Below are 21,957 nucleotides of genomic sequence, written 5' to 3'. Positions count from 1 at the left end.
TGTTAACAGGCCTTAATAAACAGGACTCTATATTGTTATTTACATTGAAACAATAACACATTAAATGCACATGAACATTGTTTAATATTAATTTAGATACGTGAAGACGATCACATTTACAGTATAACTTTCTGAGTAGCAATGCTACGTCAGTTCAAGCATCAGACGCAGTCTGATCAGTGCAGGGGAAAAACCAAGCCCTTTTGCTCCGCAATGACTCGTCGGTTTCTGCCTTCCACTCTGCCTCCCTCTGCGTGCGTGCGTGCACACACACACACACACACACACACACACACACACACACACACACACACTTTCCTGCAGGCATCTCCAGTCTGCTTGGTGTTCGTTTACACCTGCTGAGTCAATATGCAGTGCCCTAACATGCACATGAATACATATACAGTATGCATGCATTTACTCATCATCAAAGTCAAAAATTGTCTGCCATACTCCTCATCCAATGACTTTTATTTTACGCTCATCACCATTATCAGACTACGTTTTTCACAGTCACACCACGTCCACCTTTGTCAAATGAATTCAGGTAGGTAGGGTCATTGATCTGTGGCAAACAAAGCTCCATATTTCAGTTTGTTGTCTGGTTTCAGACAGATTTGACCTCGAGGTAGTTAAGCGTCCCTGCACTGTCAGCCTTTAGTTCTGCTCACATCACACAGCATGCACATGGCTACACATTTCACATAGTTTACGTTTGCTGTTCCGCCCCTGCTTTCCCCTGAGCGTCACCTTTTGCAAAGTGTGGTTTTTAAGTCGTGTGTTCCTGTATTTCGCTTACCTGAGGAGTGTTTGATTTAATTTTCAGGTCCTCGGAAACGAAGTGGAAATACTGGCTTGCAAACTGAGATAAATCCAGCACTCCTTTCTTCCCCTCTTTCCCAAAAACGTGATGCAATATTTGTCATTTATTTTGCCTTGTAGCGAGTTCAGTTTGCTGGCTTTGAGTGTGTTGTACAGTGTTTTGCGTTCCCCAATGCTTGCGTCTGTGATGTGACCTTGTGCTACAGCTCCTTTCCCCCCTCATGTCACCGTGTTGTTGCTTTGTTCCAATGCTGCTGCATCTGTAACAAGCACACTGTCGTGAGAAACTCTTAAAGCAGCTTTGCTTTAAGAGGAGTTTTGCTGTCTTATGAAGATAAGTGTTGATGCATTGAACTGGACATGTAATATTAAATGTGAATTCAAGACATTTTATTTATTAAAATGTTGAAGTTCTACTTCACACAATGTAATTCTGTTACATTGCTTGATTTTTAAATATGCTTTGTTTTTTTATACTTTCTATTTTTGTAATCACTCATACTAGGTAAGTGTAACTATTTCCGTTGTCCAGATCATTGTGAGCACTTGCATACTCGTCATTCCCATGGTAAATGTTAAATGACTTGCCGTTTTTAAATTGATCTCTCATACCGACGGTGCACTCTCTATTTGCTCCAAGGATGCCATCTGCCCTGTGACTATCCTGTGTTTTCAATCTGCCCCAGTACTCTTGGAAAGTCTCCCTTCTTGGACTTATTTCACTATAATAACAACTGCTAAACAAATTGCCTGTACTGATGTCTTGCCCCATACAGCCATGTCTTTAGAGAGTAGTGGTCATTGTGGAAATGAAGCACAAAGGGAGACATACTGAGACCCTATTTGTGAAGGCTTATGTGTTATCAAAGGCATTTTTCCCTTAAGATCATACTTGGAAAATCATGCAGATGATGTAATGCTTCTTTTGTGACTCCAGCCCAGAATGTGTTCAACACAAATGGAGTTCACATTTTTTCAAAGCCCCCATTTAACTCCTGGGAACTATGCCTTCAGTTTGACTTAAAGTCAAAGGACATTGTTGTTCACATGCCAAAATAGGGCCTCAGTCAAGAGCTGAAACTGGGTGACCTCAGCCATGGCCGTCGATTATGCATGATCTTTTCTCACTTGTCCTTCTTGACTCTCCAGGCTCCATCTCGTCACCGGGGTGGCGCAGAGGGTCTGTGACTCCCCGGGTCACCACCATCCCATGCCCAGGCTGCCAGCATGACATCGACCTCGGAGAGCGAGGCATCAGCATGTTGTTCCGTAACTTCACGCTGGAGAACATTGTCGAGCGCTACCGCCAGGCCGCCCGTGCAGCCGTCGCGATCATGTGTAACATCTGTAAGCCTCCGCAGCAGCAGGAGGCCACCAAGAGCTGCATGGACTGCAAGGCCAGCTACTGCAACGAGTGCTTCAAGCTGCACCACCCCTGGGGCACGCCCAAAGCTCAGCATGAGTATGTCGGGCCCACCACAAACTTCAGGCCCAAGGCAAGTGTCCTCTATCAATGCCTTTGTGAAGACTTTATTTTCCCCTATCAGTTGTTTTCTAAAGGCTCAAAGACACATTCACTACATTTTACTCAGCTGTTGGACTATGAACATCTTTCAGGAGATAAGATGAGTCCAAAATAAACATTAGCATCTATAGATTTGGCTTGAAATAGTTAAATGTTTGAGGAGAATTCAGCTGGAAATCTTTTACTATCTGGTTTTCCTGATCATTACCTGATGTTCAAGAATGTTGTTGGCCTTGCAATAAGCCAACTACAAAGCTCGGATCCAATAATAATTTAAATATCTGAATCCTTGTTGAAAACTTGAGTCACTGGTTTGAATATATAATTGCATTGCTTTTCCAATCCCTTTAGTTGATCAAACATGCCTTCTTCCTGAGGATCTTGAAAAAGTGCTGATTTTTAAAAAATGTTTTAATTCTATTTTAAGACCTCAGGAAATGGCTCAGAGAACTGTCTAGAAGCTTTCTATGTCCAGGCCATCTTCCGGTTTCACTTCAGTTTTCGATCACTGTAGATTTAAAGAGCTGTTTATTTTAATCCATTGTTCTGTTAAATACATCAGGTCCTCATGTGTCCAGAGCATGAGATGGAGAAGGTGAACATGTACTGTGAGGTCTGCAAACGACCAGTGTGTCACCTCTGTAAACTGGGAGGATCCCACGCCAACCACAAAGTCACCTCCATGGGCAGTGCCTACAAGATCCTCAAGGTAACGCCTTCACATAATGTAACACTTTGAGAGGAGAGGCCCGCTGCCTCTGGGTGTCGAATAAATCTGTGCAAAGTTATAGGTTATTTGGAGTAAGGCTAAAACCAACAGTTCATTTTTATCGATTCATTTTTCTAGATTAATCCTTTGGTTCAAGATGATTCAAAATGTCTTGTTTTATCAGATATACCTTTTTTTTAATAAAGATTCCATTTTATACAAAACAAAGTATAAAGCAGGATACCTCCATATTTGATAGGGTACATCTGCAACTATCAATGAAACATTTTTGTTTTTAATTCATAGATGGATTAACTAATTGTCGCAGCTCCTACAACAATTGTAATGTGTAATACAATTCTCTCTTAACAACAATTGAACTGAGATTGAACACAATGTCACTTTTAAGAAAGCCTTTTAAATAGTGTTGTGTCAAAGCAGCCTTGTAACTTCAGTACGCTGAAACTTGAAAAACGTGTCTATATTTAGTACAATCTACTAAAATGTGATATTGTATCTTAACGTAAAGCTCCCTTCAAGGCAGATTGAATATCGGAAGTTAAGTGACTGACTGATCCCTGCATCTCATGTCCTGCTCAAATATTAATGTCTGACCTGTACCTGTGCTGCACCAGACCTCGGATATCATCGCTCTTTTGGAAACTAAAACCAGGCTGGCTAACAGGGTTAAAACAAATTGGTGTAATGTGCGTTCTTCAGATTTTTTTTCTCCACTCTGTAGAAATGATTTCTATCACTTTGAGTGTTGGGTTTAGCTTATGTGGGAAACGTGTCTCTAGATTATTCTATAAGAGTTTTTAGTGGCTGAGGCAGAATGAGACAAAGCACATGAAACCTTTTAACAAAATGGGTTTAAACGTATTGATTAGTAATCTAGTCTTGCTTGCATGAACACTCAGCTTAGTGGACATGATGCAAGGTGCTTTAGCACACGGAGGCAGAATCTGTTTCCTAATTAAATCTGCTAGCCTGTGTTGGCACAAACACTGTGCTGCTTAATCTTTAATGAGACCATGTGTTGCCCATGATTTTGTGTACATTGTCTCTACAAATTGTAGGGAGATGTATTGAATGTCCCGGAATCCTTCGTCAGTCAGGGAGAGGCTCTGGTTTCAATAACTTAAAACAATAATGCCCTGTCATTGTTATACTGAATGTTGTCTGACACAGCACCCACTGTAACAGGCTCTCACAATGAAGGTCATACAGGACGCCCTGCTCAACAGCTGCAGTTGTGAATGTGATGTAAGATGAGAGAAATACGTAAACCTATGTCAGAGTTTAGGAATGTAAATCCCTCTCGATTCCTCAAAATGGAACATTTGTTAATGAAGTTTCATGTGTATCGGATATAACCAAACCCCAAGTTATATCTTGTTGTTGTCATCTTAATGCTGTGTAGGGGCTTCAGAGTTTTAAACCTTTTTATAAAACTAACATTATGTGCTGATGTTTTCTCTCTCCAGGAGAAGCTAGCCAAGAGTATCCATTACCTCATCAGCAAAGAGGACCAGGTCAGGGCTCAGATTACTGATCTGGATCTGCTCATCAATCAGACCGAGGTGAGAGCTGACTCATCCTGCTGCAGGTCCTTTCCTCACTCCGCTGCCAGAATCCCGTCTTATGCCCCCTCAGAAACGAGTCACTTTGCTAGATGTTATCTTTTCTTACAGAATACACATATTTATACAGCTTACACAAACCAGTGAGATAAGTTGAGCATTGTCTGTGTACGAATAAGGAAGGTCACTAAACAAATGTTATGCAAACCACACAAACACGGATCATAGGATTTGCCTACGAGTGTCCCTCCTACATGTCTGCGTTTCAGCCTCTGGGCTTGTTCCTCTTTCACTTGTATGCTGCTGCTGAATGGGTAGCGTTTACATATGTCTACACTTTTGATGTTTGTAAGCAGGGTGTGTCGGACTGATGTCTGGGATGCTCTTTAAAGAATTGTTGGTCCATAAAGCCTCGTAATACCCAAGTTGTGTAATGTGTTTAAACTTGTACTTCCTTGAATATTACTGCAGAAATTAGGATGCAACACAATATATTATTGTATCTACCTTCTTTCAAACCAGAGTTTGATACAATGATCAAATACTGACCTTTCAAAAATGTTTGCATGTAGGAAGGTACATGAGAACATTTTATATCTTTGTACAAAATGTATCTTCTTCTAAAAGGACAATGGACAGCTAGCAGAGCGCCAAGCCAATGAGCACTTTGAGCGTCTGTTTGAGACTCTGCAGGAGAGGAAGTCTGAGATGCTGAAGTCCATCGAGCAGTCTAGAAACCGACGCCTGGACCAACTCAAAGTTCAGGTATGAAATACTAGGGCTGAGTTTCATTCCTATTAATCATTATGTTTCTGTATAAACATGAATCCTGCTTGCATCAAACACATGACAAATATCAACTTGTTTGTCTCTGATAAGTGGTGCAATCGAGCCTTTTTGAAGGGAATTAGTTTTCTGAGGATTCCAAATGTGTTAATGAATTGCTAAAGGTAAAAATGCCCCTGTTATTTATTTTTTCTCAGGTGGAGGAGTACCAGGGCATGCTGGAGAACAGCGGTCTAGTGGGCTACGCTCAGGAGGTTCTGAAAGAGACGGATCACTCCTGCTTTGTACAGACTGCAAAGCAGCTGCACACCAGGTAAGCTCACTGACAATCCTTTTTACAAAATGCCCACTAAACTACGTAATTGTTGCCTTAATGGTACTCACAGATACATTTCAGAAGATTTTTAAATCCCAAGATACCATTTATAACAGCGAAAGTTCACGATCATGGATGATTTTTCAAACTTTTTTAAATGAGTTTTTGTTCCCCTTTCCAGTCATGAATACTTAAAGTTATGGTGAGATATTAAAGATTCTGAATAATACCAGGGGCCTTACACAATTGCAATTTAATAATAAAAACCCTGTAAATCCCAAAAGATGGCTGTCTACATCTCAATCAATAACACAAAGTCAGCGATTAACATTACCATCAAAGTGTGTGTGCATGTTTAAAATGGAGTGCACATAAGCACCTCTCTGGCGTCTTGGAAGATTTCCTCTCAACAGTAAGCTGAGCTGTGCGGGAATGGTTATTCGCACCACTAAAATCCTTACTGTAAACTGTGGTTAGCTGTCTCATAAATAATTAAGAAGCTTAGTAATGATTACCAGATATAAATCAACACACTTTACAGAAGCCAAACATAACTGTTTAACAGGCCCCACAGTGGGAGACTGAAGTGTGATATGACTACTTTCTTTTGCTCGCAGTTTATCATTAGCAATGGCTTCCATTTTCCCAGTGATTTCATAAGTAGGATTTGCTTTGTTTATTTTTAGTCTTGAGAGCATCAAGCTTATTATGTGTTTGGGTGACTACAGTGTGTCAGAAACACAAAGTCACGTGCACACAGGTTGCCAGACTTGTGGAGAGTTAAGTAAAGACTAATGCTGCTGCAGTGTCCAGTCAGTGCTGCCTTCTGCTCTAAGCTCACTAATTGATCTCTCTTAGCAGCTTTGGATCATCAGGAAGCCATTTCACTCTCAAGACCATGATACTAAGCCCTGTACACTTTCCGCCTGTTGACAAGCACTTCAATCATGTGTTTCACTTAAGAATATAGATGCAACTGCATACATGAGGCTAGAGTACATGGTGGATTTTATAATGTTTGACCACTCATCATGAGATATTGAGAAAAATAAATCTGTAGTGAAGTGTGGTCCTTTTTGTGTTTGTCTTGAAATACAGCTGTTGGATTTGCAATACTAATGTATGCTAATCATGAATCACCTCCATCAATAAATGTTGTTGCCTTGTTTGTTTTCAGGATCCAGAAGGCCACAGAGTCTCTGAGGACTTTCCACCCTGCGTCTGATCCCTGCTTTGATGAGTTTGTGCTGGACACATCCAGAGAGGAAACGCTGCTCAAAGAGATGTGCTTTGGAGGAGGTGAACCATTTTGTTTTACTTAAAGGGTGTGAAATATTTGTATATCCAGATACAATATATAGAATGAGGCTCTGACCATATTATACAAAACAAGATTATTACATTTTAGGAATTATTCTTATTTTCTTACTTTAAATCACTTTCCATGTGAAATAAATGCTTTCAGCCCATTTTGTGACCGCTGTTTTCCAGGGGATCTCTGTTCCCATGGAGTACATTGTTTCTTTGTAGTGTCTCCACATCATTTCTCTCGGAAACTTGGTGTTAAAGGACAAGGCTCAATGAGAACTTGCCCTCAAGCGGCTGGAAAAAGTGACCATTAGTTCATGTCAATGGTCACTTTGCTGCTTCTATTGAGCTCTGAAAATGAAGGCAGCCTTTGTTCATGTGTCCGTGTTGATTGTGGCAACTTGCTTTACAGGGCAGGGCCTTGCCACTTCAAACAGTTAGTCCAACAAAAAACTACTTTCCCTTTTTTTTATTTTAAATTAGACAAAAGGCCAGGACAAGCTGTTTGTCTTCACCTGTCCATCACAGCATAGCTCTCTGAACTGTGCCAAGAGGTCAGAGGTCATCTGTTGGATAAACGGATGTAACCCTGAATACACTCGAAGTGGCTTTAACTGCTTCTGGTCTGTTGAATAACCAAGGCCTATTTTTCTCAGAATCAAGTTTCCCAGGGATAAAAGGATACGTACTTTAATGAACTGTAGGGTTTGCTCCATACTATTTCTCGATCAAGAGTTACGAGACTGAGAAAGGAAGGCAAAAGAAACAAGTTATAGAGACTCTGATGCCGTGCCAAAAGGAATATGCATGTGAGCATTCATTATTTTCTGTAAAAGAGCTCAGTATACACTTATTTCTGCTGACTCTCAAAGAGCTATAAAGGACTGAAGTACTTAAATTTTGAGTAATTTATGTCAGATTACATTTGAGCCTACAAAGGGTGCATCAAATTGAGAAGGTCTAAATTAGAAAGTGTAAGTAATCAAAAGAGGTTCACTGAAAGATCAGTCAGTCATTGTCTTTAAAGGTAATATTATTTTACATGTATCATAGAGCAGCTGATGTGATCACAGATGTGCGTGTTGCAACACTGGGCACAACTTTGATAATCTATCGGATAAGGCTGACACTTCACTTCGTATACTAAGCCAACACTGGAGAATTGTAATGTACATAATACACTACCATTATGCACACTTAAACTGTACATTATTGCAATAATAAGCTGAGTAAGATGTTTATATTGGATCCACCTTTAACCCTGTCTTTATGTAATTAGAACAGGAATGTGACTGACTCTTAACGATTGAGTGAGACATTGTGTGCGTCTGGCTGAGGCTTGTTTGAAAATGCCTTTAGTGTGGCTCCTGTCTCCATGCTGGGGAAGAGCAGAGACGTATATCGTTGTTGCAGATCATGACGAATAGTTGTGACCGTTTCTTCAGTCGGATTTAGTCAAAGATGGGTGTTACGGTGCATCCTGAAGAGAGAAAAAAAAGTCTGATGTAAACGATAAGGCGGTCTAAATACAAAATAAATCGTTTGAGACTTTAGCATCCAAGAAATGTTGCATTTAACGTCCCTTTGGCATGAGTGGATCCAGCTGACGATGTTCTAAGTGACTGTTGGAGAGTTCGTGAGCTTTTGTTGCTACAATGAAGTACAGCCATTGTTTGCTTGTTAAAAATCAGTGATGTGAGATTTATTTCTGAGACTTCAGTTGGTTTTGTCTAAACTCATGGACAAATTGACCACTTTCTGTTCAACTCATTCAAAGAAGAAACAGTTGGAAAATCCCTTGATGATAATTAAACAAAGTGCAATGAAGAAAATAGTTTAAAGGAAATGCTTTTAAAAACGTTAGATATGGATAAAATGTTAAAAACACATGAAGTCAGGTTTTACAGAAGGTATCCTACAAGTGGGAAAATGTTTCTTTGAACATTCAAATCGGTCATTGAAGCAGCTAGGAAAAGTACGATAAAACAAGAAATGTACAAAATGCAGCAACCGATTGCATCACTAGAACCTTCACTGTTCAATGTTGGGTAGCCATTTCCATATTGTGTTGTAGTTTGAATAAACAGTGGAATTAAACTGTTGTTGTTTACATCTACATTAATAATTTTCAGACACTTTTTGTAGCTTAACAATATCCGAGATGAGCATTACCTGCTGTTGTCCTAATCTCAAACTGTGTTTTAAATTGACTTAATATTCACAGTTTTGGCTCTTATACTCTCCTGTAATCCTTACACTGGAGAAAATTGGATTTTCAAATAAAAATGTACCCGAAATGAATCACTCCTGAGTCCTTCTGGGAAAGTGCTGCATGCAGCAGTTGTGTGGCAGTCACATATTGATGCGTGTCTTTAATCCAAGTGGCCTGCGGAGGTTACTGATGCTCTTAGTCTGTGCACTGAGTATAAAAGAAGCTGAAGGGATATTTATACTCTGCGGTAATTTAATTGAAGTCTTGAGAGATGATGGCACATGGAAGAACGCCTTAGTGCCCCTCAGTTCCTATACAAAGGAGTCTAAAACACGTTTATGTTGAGTAAAAACTGAGGCAGATTTTAAATCCCTGCCTGACAGCAAACATTTTTCCATAATACGTTTTCAATGAGTGAAGTGGTCTTGTATCATTCATAGAAAAAAACAGAACTGAATATTCTATTGTGAAGTTTTAAATGTGATTGGGAGCCATCTTGTTTGTGTTATGTTGTATGTGTTGAGCCTAGATAACGGTTTCCTCTCCAAAATGTCTCTAAGAGATATCACATTCATAGAGGGAGCAGTGGATTGAAAAATGTAGACAATAGGTTAGGTTCCCTGCAGTGTAACTGGGCCTCGCCGCCTGTCTGGCTGTGTTGGATGGCTGCCTGCCCAGTTTGTTTTTTTGCCCATTTGTCCATCTGTTGAAAACGGGTGAAATCATATTTGTCCTTGTTAACTGCTGGTTAGTATCTCATAAAGAAGTGTAGACTGTAATTGTGTTACATGGGTAGAGAATGATGTGTTGGTCTCTTTTTTGTTGAACTTTACAAAACATTTCTGGAACTGATCTTCATCCATTCTACCTGGCAACATATTAAAACGAACACTCAAAATAAAGTTCAAGTTTCGTCATGACATTACTAAAGTTAGGTATATTTGATAGACGAAATGTTTTCAAGAAAAGTTTGGCAGTGTTAAATGAAGATGCATTGGGCTTTAAAATAGAGTTGTGCATGCGACAAAGACTTTCGATACTAAGGATAAGCAGAGTGACTTTGGAGGCCCAGAGAGCTCTGTTTCCGTGGTGACAATGGTCAACAAGGGGAATCTATCTGTAGGGGAAAGAGGTTTAGAAAATGAAGTCTGAATGTCAAAAATGTGAAGGGTGGAGAAAAATAGGGGAACTATTACAAAGGGAATGGGGGAAATTCTCACAGGGAGAATGAAGAGTGTAGAAGAAAGCCTTTATCCCAGAGAAAAGTCACCGACCCACATGGTTACAGCAATGAGATTGTTTGTTTCAGGAGAAATATTAGCCTCGGCCCGAGAGAACCGTTAACGATAAAGTGGATTATGTGGACAGAAATCAGACGATGAGAAGTGGGCTTTTGGCATTTAGAAGGATGTTAAGTCGGAGGTAGAGAGTTTGATGCTTCTTAGGAATTCTTCACAACCAAAAGGGGAACAATTTGCCGCAAATGACCATGGTAAAGGGATGGACGAAAGGACATTGAGGGTGAAAGTGGGTGAGGAAGAGAAAAGTGTTGGTAGTGCGGGTGATTTACTAAGTGCATTTCCTGGCAGTGAGTTGACATAAAAACCTCTTAACAGGCTCCATTATGCGAGACAGTCTTGTCCATTGTCCCGAGGGGATAGTCCTGTTCCTGACAAATCTAATCTTTGCCACACTTGCACTACGGCATTTGCTTAAACCCTAGTTATTGAGCTGAAGCGCTGTACTAAGCATGATTAGGACACAGGAGGTTATACTGGCGTTTCTTTGTGATTTTAAAGAGTAGGTTTTCCAGTTATGCATAAGCTCTGCATTTTGCTAATAACCTGAACCAAGTTTTCACTTCAGGGTTCACCGCCATCATGTGCATAATGTTTTTAAAATGATGACTTGTGTTGACTAATTGGTCATTTTTGTTTTCTTCATGTCTTTCTAATCTTCAGTTCCAGACCCTCCCCTGATTGACCTGTCCACTAGCAGGGTCTATAACGAGGCCTCGATCTGCTGGAGGCTGTCTGATGACCACCTCCCCACAGATCACCACGTGATGGAGTATCGCAGGTGGGTGCACACGTACAAAGATATAACGGCAAGAGAAGAGTGGAGCATTGTGGTTATCCACAAATAAGTTATAGTTATGTGAAAAATGTCTGGAAAATATCTTTAACTATATTATTGTTTTCTCTAGACTGGGCGGCCAGTCCCCGTCCCAGGAGGACGGGGAGGACAGTGGGGCCTGGAGGGCTACAGACAAGGTGTATGGTCCCAACACTGTGGTGTGTGACCTGGAGCCTGACAGCCTGTTCTCCTTCAGGGTCAAAAGCTGCAGGAACTCCATGTTCAGCCCCCACAGCCCTGAGGTCACCTTCCACACCCCCCCTGCACCTGGTAAGCTCGACACGCCTGCTGACATTTTCCAGAAAATGTATTGCACATGTCGGTTTATTCCCCCCCCAATGATGGGTGTGTGTTCTTGGTCTGTCCTTTGGGTCTTGAGTTGGACCTAAGTGGATAAAGGAATAGAATGGAAGAGGTTATTTGAGTTCCTTTTTTAAAATGCAGTCAAAGTGTGTGCTATGTTTTTAAAAGATTAAGCTCAATCAATGTTATAGATGTTGTTGCTAAGTGCATTATTGAATTGACTAACAGCCCCTGTTGTTGGGCCTCTTCTTGCCAAGGCAACAGCTAAGCTCTTCTCTCCTTTCCCTCTCTGAACACGTCTGAGTGTCTTGGATTTTAGGAGGATTATCACATCACAGATGCTTTGCTGTTTTTACATTTGGAATTCTCTTGCCGCATGCTTGATGGCGGTAATGAATGCAATGGTGTTTTAGTTTATCACCATGTTAATGTTTTGTGTGTTTCAGATGGCTGAAGCCAGTATAGCTTTTGTGTGTGTTGGAGTGGAAGGTGTCGTGCAGCATGGCAGCTTGGAAAACAAACCTGTAGTTGCATCTGTTGCGTCCCATTTCAGCTTCCCTGACAGACGCCAGGTGGAATTCATTAAAATCCTCCCAAGCCATCTGCTGAACTTGAATTCAAATCCTATCCTCCCATGATAGCACTGCCACTTTGATATATATTCAGCTGGCAATAATTAAATTCTCCTCGCTGCTTACACTGATTATTCATACTGCAAGTGTAAAAATCTGAGATTTGCAGAGGCGTCTTCTGTGGTGCTGTTTTGGTTTTGTCACAATTCAGATTGTACATTTCCCCCTCCCATGGCAGGGGCCTGCACACATGCTATATGACACGTCACTCCCTCATCTGACATGGCTGTGCTTTGATTGGTTTCCTACACACGCCTTGTCATTGGTGTTGTGGTTGGCGCTTCCACATTCCTGTGCTCTCTGGTTTGTGTAAGACAGAGTGCATGGATTCACTGTGCAACAGTAATGAGGTGACATTTCAGGCCAATGAAAGGCAGAGGACAAAACGCGGACTGGCTCTCTCACATGGCCACTCATGACGAAGCATGAGTGGACACAAATGCATAAAAACAAATCTATCCATTGCAGCTATAGCGCTAATCAAAATGTATAAGGACATTGCAACATGTCATCACTTATATCCTGGCTGGTCAGCGTTTATCAGTCTTTTTTAGTAGGACATCATTCAAACCCTCAAAGCGTAGAACCAGCATGTTTAACAGCTAATATGCTGGCTGTGTAAAAGCAAATTGCTGCTGAAAGATTTTGAGGTCTATTCATGGTCGAGCTCGGTTTTCAGTCCCTTGTGCTGCCAACTCATTAACTCACTGTAGAAAGAAAATCCATAATATAAATATCTGTCTACTACTTAACTGGATTTCAAATAAAAAATATTGTCACTTTGGGACTAGTTACATCATGTTGCTCAATTAATTTTGGCCCATTTTCTTTTATTTATTAAATTACTGGTAGCCTCACACTTGCAGTACTGAGCAGATGTTTGCAACATGGATTTCCATGGAAGATTTACAAAATTGGCTGAACTGATGCTTTTTATTTTTTGGATACCCAGATGTCGAAGAAAATTATTTGATTCAAATTGTATGAATAATCAAAGGTTTTATGCACCTAATGTCTTAGGTTTCTGACATATTTTGGCATTGGATTTTAAGCCTAAACTACATAACATAAAGCGGCAGCATTATTATCTGCTCAGCCTTTAGGCAGGGTTCTACTTTTATCATTAATATGGCCTAGTTTTTGGAAGCACTTCCCTACACGCATGCTAATTAAATGGTCTTCCCCTGTAGACCTTGGATTACATGGTATTCTGGATATTGTAATTGTGGCCTTTGGCCCATAAACCATGTATAGAATGCATTTAATTGCACCCACATATTAAATATAAATAACATCTGCACATGGATTGAGCTTTATGGCTGTTATTCTTCATGGTTCGATAATGATGGCATCTAGGTCTAAGCTCTTTAAGATTGTACTGTAGCGCCCTCGTGTGTCCACTCTTGTCACCTACGCATTTCCAGTTCTCTAAAAGAGGGAATACAACTCTGCCTTTTGCACAAATTGTATAGACTCAGTTTCCTTTTCTGATTTCTTTTGAATGCTTTTTATTCTCCACCTTTTTCTTGTTTTGATCACCCTTCTGTAATTTGTCTTCTCTCCCCCGTTTGTTTAATCAATGGTTCGTTCTCCCTCCATCTCTACACATTCAGCTTTTGGTTTCCTGTTCAGCGACAAATGTGGCTTCAGCACGGAGCGGCTAATTCTCAACAACCGCCGGGACACTGTGGAGAGCGTAGCTAGCATGGCCTTCCTCCTGGCTGCAGAGCGTGTGCAGACGGGCAGCTTCATCGGACTGGACTACATCATTGGGGACATGGGCATCTCTCAGGGAAGGTATGCAGAAAGCTGACAACCCTTGATTTTATACAAAGAAGTTGTTTCCTTAATTTGATAGGTGTTCAGTGAAAACAGAAACATTAGACTATTAATGTCATGCTGCCTAGATATAAAATATAAGTGAAAACCGAGATGGAACTTTTTTTTAAATTATTTTGAGCAGAAGGTTCTTGTCATTTCTCTACAGTCTTTTTTTAGCCTCCAATCAAGTTGCTGAGAAGATTTTATCGGCACCAGGAATGTGAAAGGCCAAATGATAATCAAGAGATCATTGTAATTGCCAGCCCTGCAGGATTAAAATAATGTGTTCCCATTTGTTTTGCAGACACTATTGGGCCTTCAAGGTGGAGCCGTACTCCTACATGGTTAAATTTGGAGTGGCGTCTGACTCGAAGCTTCTCGAATGGTTTCACAATCCGAGAGATACCAGCAGCCCAAGGTAAGTGCAAGCAGATCTCTACGTACACAACCCGCAGCTGACCCGAAGTTCATCCATTAAAAACAGAAATGGTAAAACTGCAACAATTACATTTTGGTTGTACAATTTGTGTGTACCTTTGCATACCTTACTGCAGCACAAACAGACGTAAACAAAGTCAGCACAGCGATAAGTGTGCTCGAGTCATACCTAATCCTGTGATGTAAGAACCAGGATAAACTGGTAGAGAGCTTAGTCTCAGACAAAGCCTGCCTTTCTCACTGATCAGTGTAAAGGAACACATTTATTTACGCAAAGACATCTTAGTTCTTTGGTTATTACACGATGCATGTGAGGTGAATCACACAGGGCAGTATTGAATTTGAAGGTTGAGTGTGCATTCTTAGCGCTTAATAATAACAAATAAGTTTAACATGACGCTGTACATTTGTTAAAATGTATTTTAAAAAACTGATCCGTTTCAAATTCCACAATTAATTGTTTGCAAGATTTTACAGGTTCAATCCACTTTCAAAATGTGAACATAATATTTGTACTTTTGTTTTTTAAAGTTTTTGATTGTATATCAAATGTGTTTCTGTTTTGTAATGCTGTTTCAGGCTGTAGAAAGTTCTTAAGGGGTCTATTCTATTTTCTGACAATTCTCGTGACCAAATAATTTGAGAAAACAATTGAAGTAATCTTTAGTTTCGGCCTTCATATTTTTCACACACTTGGGTTGCATTGGGGCAGATCACTTTTATTAAACATTAATTTCCACATGATTATGACATTGTTTTCAAACATTTGATACGAAATGTATCTGCTGTTGTCTTTCCTCTCACCAGGTATGACCATGACAGTGGGCATGACAGCGGCAGTGAGGACACATGCTATGAGCTCTCCCAGCCCTTCACCCTCCTCACCCTGGGCATGGGCAAACTCTTCATCCCCAAGACGTCCTCTGTCTCCACAGCACATGCAGCGTCCAGCGACCCTGGCAACCGCGTGCTCCCCTTGCCACAGCGCATCGGTGTATGCCTTGATTACGACGCGTGCCGGGTGTATTTTTATGATGCCGACACCATGAGGTGCCTTTATGAGAGGCAGGTGGATTGTTCAGGAACAATGTATCCTGCTTTCGGCCTCATGGGCAGCGGCAAGATTCAACTGGAGGAGTTTATCACTGCTAAGAGACTGACCTTCTGAGGCGGGATGGAGCATGCTCATGCATCCGGACCTGCGTCAGTTTAATGTTAGGCATGTTCTGGGAAGAGCAGATTTTAATTACAGGGTGGTGGAGTACAATCCAAACGGATTCTCTCTAGGTCAGATGAGGCAGATTTAATCAGGGCCTTTGGTCCTAAAGTAGTACATCTGCTGGAGACTGGCCTATTTAGAGATGGCATGTGTAATGTATGATCCGTACACGAGAACGACGTGAATACTAGTGTCCACATACAAAAGTCCTCCGAGGCTGAGATATGGTATGTCAAAGGTCTTCTATACCAAAGTCTCTATCTGTTCATTGTATTTGCCCTGGTTTTAATGACCAGCTGTTTGTATAGTGGAATTGGCTGCAACGTTAGTTTTCAGATAATGTTATGGTTTTAACATGAAATGCCTTTGAGCTTACACTTCCTCTTTTGCCAGGTATATGTTAATAGATTATTGTGTGTATTACATATTGGGTGATGTTTCTATAACTATTTGTCTCTATGTAGCAGCATAGGTGTAGATGTAATCTTGATGGACCTGAAAGCCTAGTAGCTACTTTAAAGCTAGTGCCTTTGTGCCTTTCTTTTTAAGGAAATGGGTCCTTTTTAGTTTGCTCTAACAAGCAGGTGTTGGTGTTATTGCACAAGCATTATGGAAATACTTATCAGCATAAATACTTTGAGTTTTACTGTAGGTGGGTTGATCACAGACACTGGTGTCAATGTTATAACAGTTACTAGTATGCATTACTTACATATTCACTCTTGACATTATCACAGGAAACACACATGTTCCTCCTTGTCACAGTTATGTTCAGCTGTTTTTGCACAAAATTATGAATGAAGCCTTGCACACGATAAACTTAGTCATCACGCTTTGATCACTACCTTGTTAGCTTCTTCACTTTAAATGTTGTAAACATAATCAGCACATTAATGTCACACTCACAAGAGCATTCACATTGTACCAACATTAATGTTAATCCTGGAGTAGTCACTTTTATTTGAAAGCCTCTCGCTGTTTGCACTCCACTGAATGTGACTAACACCATGCAACCTGCCAGGTACAAGAACATCATGTACTGATACGTATTAGACGCCCGGTTTATAGCCGAGCATGTTAGTTCTGGTGCTGCTTCTAAGTGCAACACACCACTCTGTGGCCTAGCAGCCTTAAGACACAGTCTAATAACACAACACAGTTATTCAGGTTCTTACAAAAAGTGCTATCGCAAACATACTTTTCATACTTTTTTTTTTCTATCAAGACTACCGTTTACCTGCAGTGCAGACGCATGACGTGTAGCATATTAGTTACTCACTGGTGGGCTTGGCTGTCAGACAGATCACCTCAGTTTTGATAGGCTTTGACTAAATCAGCTCAAAGTCTAACCGATCACACCGGACAGACTGTTTGCTGGGCAACCACACTTGGATACTGTATATGTGCCTGCAAATGGGTTTGTTTGTACATTCATATATATTTTAGCTTTCTGGAGGGTAAGGGTAATCTGTGTGTTTTCTCAGGTTTCTGGCCCTGATCGGGGCCCAATGCTACCTACCTCTGTCAGGCCTGGAAAACCATAACTACTGTACCTTTCCTCACAGAAAGACATCTGGTTTCATTTGCCGCTCTGTCCGTATCAGTCTGTTAATATCTTCGCCTTATTCTTTAATGTGAGATGATAAGCTGATCTGTCAACATTTTTGATTTTATTTCCGTCTATATATATATATTAATCCAGAGTATATTATTTTCTGTGAAATAAAACATCTTAAATGTTTATCAGTTTGAAAGATGTGTATCACTGGTGGAAGGGAGTGTTTATCAAATGGTACTAATGTAACAACCTTTACCCACCTTTTTGTGTTTGATTTGTCAGTTTAAATGCTTTGGTTATATCTTGTGCAACACGTAACTGTTTTTAGACTTAGATTACAAACATTTAATAAACTCATACTCTTACATGTAGCTGGATAGAAACTTCCTGCAGTCTCAATTATATATTGGATTTCTGACCGTTTGCATTTTTAGTTTTCCAGTCAATTATTTTCACTCCAACGTTCTAAAGTCTCACACATGAGTTGATTCCTGTATTTTGAAATTGACTGTTTTAAGATCTTCAAAACATGTCTATGCATTTATGAATTTGCAGGTTTGCAGTTTCACAGAATGTATTTCCTCTTTATTACAGCACAAATGGCTGAATGTTCTTTGGATTTCTTTATTTGGTTTTGTTTCAGTTGTTCGCAGCACAGTTGCATGTAGTTATATCAATCTGAAAATCTCATACAATGTTACAATTTTAAATGCATCCTAGACTGATTTCAGTAATGAATTTAGAACCAAAAAATGTTGCAAGCTGGCTATCAATCCAGTTCCAAGCTGGCACTTTAAAATGGCTCTGCGGGTGTGTAAAATAAGTGTGCAATATTATTAAACGGGCTGTAGGAAACGGTTAGGCCAATCAAGACAATTTGCACTGCAATTAGTTGTTTACGTGTGGATTTTCCTTGATATAAAGGTAAAAAAAATACTTGTCTTGTAAATGTTTTGTTTTTTTCAGTAACATCATTTTTTTTTAAAACTAAATTAGACCGTGCACTTGTCCTTATCTATTTTGTCCTCTTGATTTGGATGTGGTGTGTAAGTGGTGGGTTTCTGTATTTGGTATGTAAAGATGTCGAAATATCTTGTTTTTCGTGCTGAAACCTTGAAACGCTACCATTTTTATTTTGCTGTGTGGGGATTTGATCAAATAAAACTAGTGTTTTTAAATCAATTGTGTCTCTTAAATAATGTTTACACATTTTTGCAGTTAAGTTACCATTTGATTAAGTTCACAGATGCCTAAACATTTGGACAGCCTTGTGTTCTGAATTCATACGTAGCTTACTGCTTTATGCAGACTATTAACTGCCAAACATCCAAATTGCTAAGGTGTTAAATATTTAAATGTATTGGAAAGGTCCAGTGTATTTAGGGGGCTCTTTTAGCAGAAATGTAATAGAATACTAGAAAATGCATTTCCTGCTGAAAATGCGTGCGAATGCTGTAAACCGTGTACATTTGTTGCTGAAGTGAAATGATTTGAATCAAAAATGGTTACAGCTCAAATGCATTGCAATAACTTTGTTGAAAACTTGAAAGTGAAATGTTAAACTGGAAGAGTAGGAAAAATAGTGAAGAAGCTTAATATTTAAAAGAAAAGGTTTAACCCTCTGGTATCACTGTGGACGTTTTTGTCCATATGGGTCATTTTTCACTTTTGATTTTGCAATAACTTTGTTTGTGTTGGTGCAAATGGCCTGATCTTTTGTAACGAGGCTATTTTCTCGATCTATTTTGGAATTCCAATTTTTCAAATCTGTCTTTAATTCACTGTGTAACAAATCGACTACGCAAATTAGTCATTCGAGACACAAATGTCCACTGCAAAATACGTTGATAAAAACGTTATATTAAAAGGTTTTTTTCACAACTTGTTTGGGTTCAATCTTTAAAGCAACTTCCACCCTAATAGAAAATACCAAAAATGTAATCATTTTCAGGATTTTAACCCTTTAAATGCCATTTTGAATACATGAAACCACTGTTTTTTTCATGATGAAAACAGAGAAATATCTGGCGACTGGCCCTTTTTTTTTTTTTTATAACAGTCTTGGATATGTCAAAGATTAGCAACAAAATGGATTTTTTTGCATTATTAGTTTTTGCACAAAATCAGATTGAACAAAAAAGTCAGTCATTCGGGACAAAAATGTCCACTTCCAAAAACTGCTCTAAAATGACAACAGATTAATATTTTTTAAAACTTTTTGGGGTTAAATCTTTCAATCAACTTCAGTCCTGATCAAAAATACCAAATGTTAAATTATGTTCAGGATTTTAACCCTTGAACTGCCAGTTTGAAAACATGAATTTGCGTTTTCTATGAAAAACATGCACAAAAAGGCAGTTATTTTCCATATAATGAATGTTGGATATGTCAAAGATTAGCAACATTTATTTTGGTGGATTATTAGTTTTTGCACAGAATCAGATTAAAGAAAAAACTCACATTGGCCACTCGCGGACAAAAATGTCCCATCCACTCCCATTATAACATCTTTTGATCTCTCCGCCATACCGGTATAAAATCATGCATTTTGTAATGTCAGGGTTTTATATTGGATTAGAATAGTTCAATTTGTCCTTTTGACTGTATATGACCATGATGTGACATTTTACCATTTAATTTCTTGGTTTCTTTGCCTGTTGTATAATGGGGCCCTGACAGCCATTGGAATACATGTATGCAACTAATATGATGTAGGTGTGTTGGTATGGATGTGGAAGAGTGGTATCAGCTGAGAAATGTGTGTGTGTGTACAGAGACAACAATATACAGTAGATTTGGTTTACAGCAAGTCGCCGTTTTCGCCTCATATCTTTCTTTCTTTCTCTCTCTCTTTTTCTCTCACTCCCTCATTCCCAGACTCATACACACTCTACATATTAAACCTCCTTATACTTGTATATGTGTGAGTGATTGTGTGTGAGAAGGAGACAGGAGTAAGTGTGCCCTCATGGCATTTTGTTTTTCATTTGTGCTGTTTCATGTGTCTTTGAGGTAAACAGATGTATGATCTTGACCCAGCTTGACCTCGATGTTTTGAATTGTTTGGAACTTCAAAGTCCAAAGGTATAAACAACATGTATAGCCTCAATGTCTGGAAATAGCTGAATAATGTAATATTTGAATGGTTTATAGCTGATAGTAGGCTGAAGGAGTTATATGTAAGTAGTAGTGAATGAATGTGTATTAAGAAGAGAAAAGAAAGTAAAAAGGCTTGGGAAAGCAGCAGAATATTTTAACTGCAAACTTTTGAACTAAAACCAAACGTCACCAATAATGTATAAAATATGTGGAACATGTTGAAGTCAGTATGAAAATAATATGCTGAGACAGTCTGTGGCTGAGACAGTCTGTGTCTCAATTCAGGGGCTGAATCCTTCGGAGGACGCAGCCTACACGGTCCACGATGGATGCAGCCCACGTATACCGGGTACGCTGGACCGAGCGGCCTACGCAATGAGACGGTCTAGCCTACGGAGCGAACCATGGCCAGGTAAATACGATTAAGGTGTTCCTTTAGCCCCCTGTAATGTTACATTAGTAAGTTAACAAGTACATTATGTATATAGCTGATGTAATTTAATCATATTATTTCATATTTTAAATAAGTCTTAATTTTTCTGCACTGATAAAATGATGTTTTTTTAAATGAACAACAGCATGTTGTATAAATTGATTCTTAACAATATTAGTTTTCTAATCTTAATAGCTTTGATTATAATATTGTTTATATTCTCTTTCTTCCCCTAAACCAGCCCAGATTATGTCCCACTGACACCAGGTCAGCACCTCCAGGTCCAGCACCACCATGACCCCCTGCTCTGCTGAAATACATAATTCAAGATTTTCTATGACCTATTTTTTGTATTAATATAATTAAACAGAAGACAGTTTAATGACCTAGAGATATCCTATTATTCCACTGCTTATGTACACATGTTGTAAATAATGGTTAAAACCTCAGTAAATGAAATAAACAATGTGTTTAACAATTACTATTTTAATTCAATGTTGTATGTTCATCTAATCACAAAATAGAGGTAAGAATATATCCATCCTCTCTCTGCAGCTTCATGTCTACTATTATTATAATGTTCATCATTGAGACAGAGGAAATCAATCATGTAATTTCACATCACCAGCAGTAAAACAAATCAGCAAAAGTGTGTTTATCGAGTTGTTTGTTTTTAATATATGTGCTGCTGTTTCGGAATCAGAAAGACTCGAGCTATAATCATTACATATATTAAAAGAAAGGACACAGAAAAAATAAAATTCTGAAACTAAGACACAAAAAAAGTGCAAGATAAAATATAGATTAATATAAACAAACACAATTTAGATTAGGTAATATAATCTAAATTGTAGATTAAATCTAGAGAGTATTGCAAATAAATAAACTGTTAACAGCAATGTAATAAGTATATACAGTATGCAAAATGAGATGTACTATATGGCACACAGATGAAATGTGTTAATTTGAAGTAAAAGTATGTAAGGCTGAAGTGACAGCAGTGATGATCTCTACAGTTCTGCAGTCATACGCCTGTAGGAGTGCAGTAAGCAGAGTT

At 39.2% G+C, this 21,957-nt stretch overlaps 1 protein-coding gene across 4 annotated transcripts in view; it reads left to right on the top strand.

The window, feature by feature from the left end:
* trim36 (tripartite motif containing 36) overlaps positions 1 to 19,195 on the top strand; it is a 28,331-nt gene extending 9,136 nt beyond the window's left edge. For all 4 annotated transcript variants that reach the window (XM_034091083.2, XM_034091082.2, XM_071204372.1 and 1 more), the window contains exons 3-13: positions 1,972 to 2,318; positions 2,910 to 3,056; positions 4,544 to 4,639; positions 5,267 to 5,404; positions 5,623 to 5,738; positions 6,919 to 7,040; positions 11,223 to 11,340; positions 11,468 to 11,667; positions 13,946 to 14,129; positions 14,458 to 14,571; positions 15,399 to 19,195. In XM_034091083.2, coding sequence (XP_033946974.1) covers positions 1,972 to 2,318; positions 2,910 to 3,056; positions 4,544 to 4,639; positions 5,267 to 5,404; positions 5,623 to 5,738; positions 6,919 to 7,040; positions 11,223 to 11,340; positions 11,468 to 11,667; positions 13,946 to 14,129; positions 14,458 to 14,571; positions 15,399 to 15,759 — 1,943 coding nt within the window. In that variant the 3' untranslated portion in view covers positions 15,760 to 19,195. The remainder of the gene's footprint in view (positions 1 to 1,971; positions 2,319 to 2,909; positions 3,057 to 4,543; positions 4,640 to 5,266; positions 5,405 to 5,622; positions 5,739 to 6,918; positions 7,041 to 11,222; positions 11,341 to 11,467; positions 11,668 to 13,945; positions 14,130 to 14,457; positions 14,572 to 15,398) is intronic.
* The last annotated feature ends 2,762 nt before the right edge of the window (positions 19,196 to 21,957 follow it).

Source organism: Pseudochaenichthys georgianus, chromosome 9 (assembly GCF_902827115.2).
Source record: "Pseudochaenichthys georgianus chromosome 9, fPseGeo1.2, whole genome shotgun sequence".
Classification (NCBI taxonomy): Eukaryota; Metazoa; Chordata; class Actinopteri; order Perciformes; family Channichthyidae; genus Pseudochaenichthys; species Pseudochaenichthys georgianus.
Note: the sequence above shows the minus strand (reverse complement) of the source record. Positions and strands in the feature narration are given on the sequence as shown.